Raw genomic sequence first — 2500 nt, forward strand, 5'->3', positions numbered from 1 at the left:
CACACACACACACTCATATGCAGACAAAGTACAGAGAGCATGTGCGCGTAGTTGCTTATGCAAATAGACAGACACACACACACACACACACACGCACGCACACACATATTTAAGCATATTAATCTGTTTCACCAATTCCCTGTTTTTATGTGTGTGTGTGTGTGTGTGTGTGTGTGTGTGTGTGTGTGTGTGTGTGTGTGTGTGTGTGTGTGTGTGTGTGTGTGTTTATCTCTTTCTTTAGGCTCCGGCTCCTGTCGCTTCAGCTACTCTGACCCCAGCATCATCATCGCGTACAGCCTGAACAGCTCTGACGACTGGATCACCCTGGAGAAGATCAGGTCCGCCTCCCCCCTCCCTCTCATCTCTCTCTCTCTCTCTGTCCCCCTCTCTCTCTCCCTCTCTCTCTCTCTCTCTCTCTCTCTCTCTCTCTCTCTCTCTCTCTCTCTGTCCCCCTCTCTCTCTCCTCTCTCTCTCTCTCTCTCTCTCTCTCTCTCTCTCTCTCTCTCCATTTCTTATCCTCCTCACACAGACATCCCGTCCTAATCCCCCATCTGTCAGTAGCGCTCACCTCCCCCTGATTTCTCATTTCCGTCTCTGTTACTCCGCGGCTTGTTTAGTGTGTCTGTGTGCCCACCAGACGAGGCCTAATTTCATAACCGAGTGTAAACGCCGGGCTGAGCTTCTGTGTAAGCGCAGGTTGGCAGTCTGCGGATTACACTGGTTTTGTATAAGCACATCTACCTGTGGAGGCCAATAACTTGACTAGCTCCTCCACACGCCCAACACACTCTCAATGTCCTCAGTGCTCCAAGACTGTTGTTGTTTCTCATTCCTCTACACATTGTGTACAGTATGTTTGCCAATAGCTTGCCCCCTGCCTTTCCATTTTTTTCCACACAACCTCTATTGAAATGTAATATTTTATTGTCTGAGAGTTACAAGTCGTAGGCGTCCTCTTTTTTTTTAACTGTTCATGTGTTTCTTTTGCTGATTTATTCCTTGGAATTTTGGTTTTAAGGTTAGACCATCTAGATAATATGGTCTCATTCATCCACTCATCTAGATATGGTCTCATTCATCCACTCATCTAGATATGGTCTCATTCATCCACTCATCCACTCTTTCATTCCCCTCCTCCCTCCTTCGCCCCTGTCTAACTCACCCTCTCTCTCTCTTTAACTCTCTTTCTCCCTCTAACTTTCTCTCTCTCCCTCTCTCCCTTACTCTCTCTATCTCTCCCTCCCTCCTTCACAAATTCTCTCTCTCCCTCTCACTCTTTCTCACTCTCTTTTCTCATTAACTCGCTCTCCCTCCCTCACTCACTCTCTCTCTCCCTCAATAACTTTCTCTCACTCTCTAACTCTCTCTCTCTCCCTCCCTCACTTGCTCTCTCTCTCCCTCACTAACTTTCTCTCTCTCCCTCTCTCCCTCTCTCTCTCTCCCTCTCCCTCTCCCTCTCGCCCTCTCTCCATATCCCAGGGCCCCGTCTAACAGCAGCACGGTGGTGCACCTGCTGCCGATGCCGCTGGGCTCCAGAGGGGAGGGCGTGCGGCTGCGCTGGGCCCAGGAGCCGAGCTCCAGCCCCGACGGCTACGAGTCCTGCTGGGGCCTGGACAACGTGCTGCTCGTCAACGCCGCCCACAGGCCCAACCTGCTGGAGGACACACTGGACCCGCCCGACACCGCCAACTGGCTCTTCTTCCCCGGCGCCACCGTCAAGGTAGTCTGGTTTTCACCATCCTAAACTCAATCTTTTAAGATTGAACATTAGTCTGGGGAAGATGCGCTTTAATTCTACTGCAAAAGAGGCGTGATCAATGTGCATCGTTCAAATGACTCCGTACGCAATTGCCACGACCGGGGATAGTTGGTAAATTAAACTTTTAGCCTACCAAAGCCGGTCGGTAGAATCGCAAACACATCCTTCTGCTGTATGAACTGTTCCAGGGCAAGTTTTTGTTCTGTTTTCAAAGAAAACTTGCCATTAACATCTTCCAAAACAGAAGCGACAGCGGCTGCTGCTTTCGTTTCGTTGCTGCTTAAGTTTCGTTATCGTCACGTCACCGACCAATAGCATGCCAGGACAAGAGTATGGACGTTTCTGATTGGAGCCAAAGATTCTGGCAGTAAACAGAGGATTTTGATCTGCTGGTGTCCAGCCTGAGCTGCCGAGCGAAATTCAAATTTCCCGGAAGTTCAGGCAGGGTTCACCTAGCCACCGTCAAGGTACAGTACAGGACGCTGCTGATGCTAGCACAACCTGGACGTTCTGTACAGTCTCAGTGCTTAGAGGCATGTACTGTAGGCTTGCTCTCTGCATTCTGCTTTATAGTGAAAAGAAACTGCACAGGCATCAGACAAGTAGATAGATGGAGAGATAGATAGATAGATAGATAAATAGATAGACAGATAGATAGATAGATACTTTATTGATCCCCAAGGGGAAATTCAAGAAAGTGCCAACCATATGGCATATTCTTCCTAAAAACCGTGTAAATGA

General features: G+C 48.9%; 1 protein-coding gene across 1 annotated transcript in view; it reads left to right on the plus strand.

Moving 5' to 3' along the window:
• Positions 1-2500, plus strand: part of reln (reelin) — a 137864-nt gene that overhangs the window by 84154 nt on the left and 51210 nt on the right. The window contains exons 9-10 of the mRNA XM_062547073.1: positions 242-338; positions 1480-1720. Coding sequence (XP_062403057.1) covers positions 242-338; positions 1480-1720 — 338 coding nt within the window. The remainder of the gene's footprint in view (positions 1-241; positions 339-1479; positions 1721-2500) is intronic.

Source organism: Sardina pilchardus, chromosome 10 (assembly GCF_963854185.1).
Source record: "Sardina pilchardus chromosome 10, fSarPil1.1, whole genome shotgun sequence".
NCBI lineage: Eukaryota > Metazoa > Chordata > Actinopteri > Clupeiformes > Clupeidae > Sardina > Sardina pilchardus.